The sequence below is a fragment of the Anneissia japonica genome, unplaced genomic scaffold, assembly GCF_011630105.1.
Source record: "Anneissia japonica isolate Jap-2015-1 unplaced genomic scaffold, ASM1163010v1 scaffold173246_len1330_cov109, whole genome shotgun sequence".
NCBI lineage: Eukaryota > Metazoa > Echinodermata > Crinoidea > Comatulida > Comatulidae > Anneissia > Anneissia japonica.
This window is the reverse complement of record NW_022701256.1, coordinates 1-1,331: the sequence shown is the minus strand read 5'-3', so window position 1 is coordinate 1,331 and position 1,331 is coordinate 1. Positions and strand designations below refer to the sequence as shown.

At 41.1% G+C, this 1,331-nt stretch overlaps 1 protein-coding gene across 1 annotated transcript; it reads right to left on the bottom strand.

Moving 5' to 3' along the window:
* Positions 1-31: 31 nt before the first annotated feature.
* Positions 32-1,157, bottom strand: LOC117103499 (uncharacterized protein K02A2.6-like; the record flags this gene model as incomplete). The annotated part of the gene is made up of 1 exon (XM_033244049.1): positions 32-1,157. A coding segment is annotated over exon 1 (1,126 nt), but the record flags the coding sequence as incomplete, so codon positions are not given.
* Positions 1,158-1,331: the final 174 nt, after the last annotated feature.

Here is a 1,331-nt window from a genome sequence, read left to right as displayed (position 1 = left end):
GTTTACAAATTTAGTCTATCTGGAGCCTTACGGACTCTTACAGGATAGCGCCTCTCCTGAGCAATTCCTGCACTAGGTACCAGAGGGCTTGGATGAATATCAGCAATTTGTGGATCCACACTTAGTGGAACCTGGTCCTTCTGACCCGGAGTCCCTTTCCCATTTTCGGATTTTTCTGGACCATCCAGAACCTCTATCGGAAGTCCTTCTGGACTAATCAGTGGGACTTGTACGTCTACTGAGGGATTGTCTGCAGACCTACATGGTACCCCCTTCTCTTTGGAACTCAATATGTGGTCTATGTGTACAAATCGAATCTTACAATTGTTATACATGTATATCAAATAGGTACGAGAACCACAAACCTTGGTTACCTTCCCAGGCAACGATTTAACTAGTCCACCTACATTACTCTTGACTCTAACTCTATCATCTACATGCAATATCCGTTCTTGTACACGACCCTTGTCATGATACTCAGTTTGTTTAGCTTGCTTCCTATCAATTTCTTGAGCCAGATTAGGCTTCAGTAATGAGAACCTAGTTCTAGGTTGTCTCTTTAGAAATAACTCTGCGGGTGTTCTACCCGTCGTGGTATGAGGACTATTACGGTAAGTAATAAGGAAGTTTGCTAACTTGTGGTGTAATGACAAGTTTCGTTTACGTGGATTAGGATAAAGTAATTGCTTAATTAGCGCCTTCTTCACAATTTGAACGGTACGTTCCGCTGCCCCGTTAGAAGCAGGATGATATGGCGCTACACGTTTATGTATTATACCATTTCTATTCATAAACTCGGCAAAGTCACTAGAGATAAACTGGGGCCCGTTATCCGAGACTATCTCTTCGGGTAACCCATAAGAACTAAATAGTCTTCTTAAAATATCAAGAGTTTTGTTTGTTGTGGTAATTTTCATTGGATACACTTCTACCCATTTTGAATGACTGTCTATAACAATGAACAAATGTTGACCCTTTAACTCAGCATAATCAACATGCAACCTCTGCCAAACACGACTTGGCCACCCCCATGTTTGGAGTGGTGCTAGAGGTGGTTTGTTTCTGACAGACAGACATGTTTCACATTGGTTTACAAGATTCTGAATATCTTGGTCTAACCCTGGCCACCATAAGTAGCTTCGAGCTAACCCTTTCATTCTACATATGCCCAGGTGTTGTTCATGTAAGTCATTTAATAATGTTGACCTAAATTTGCCAGGTATTACTACTCGTAATCCCCACAAAATACACCTCTTGTCAACTGATAATTCATTTCTGCGTATAAAGAAAGGCTGTATCTCTTTATCCTTAACATGGTTTGGCCAACCATT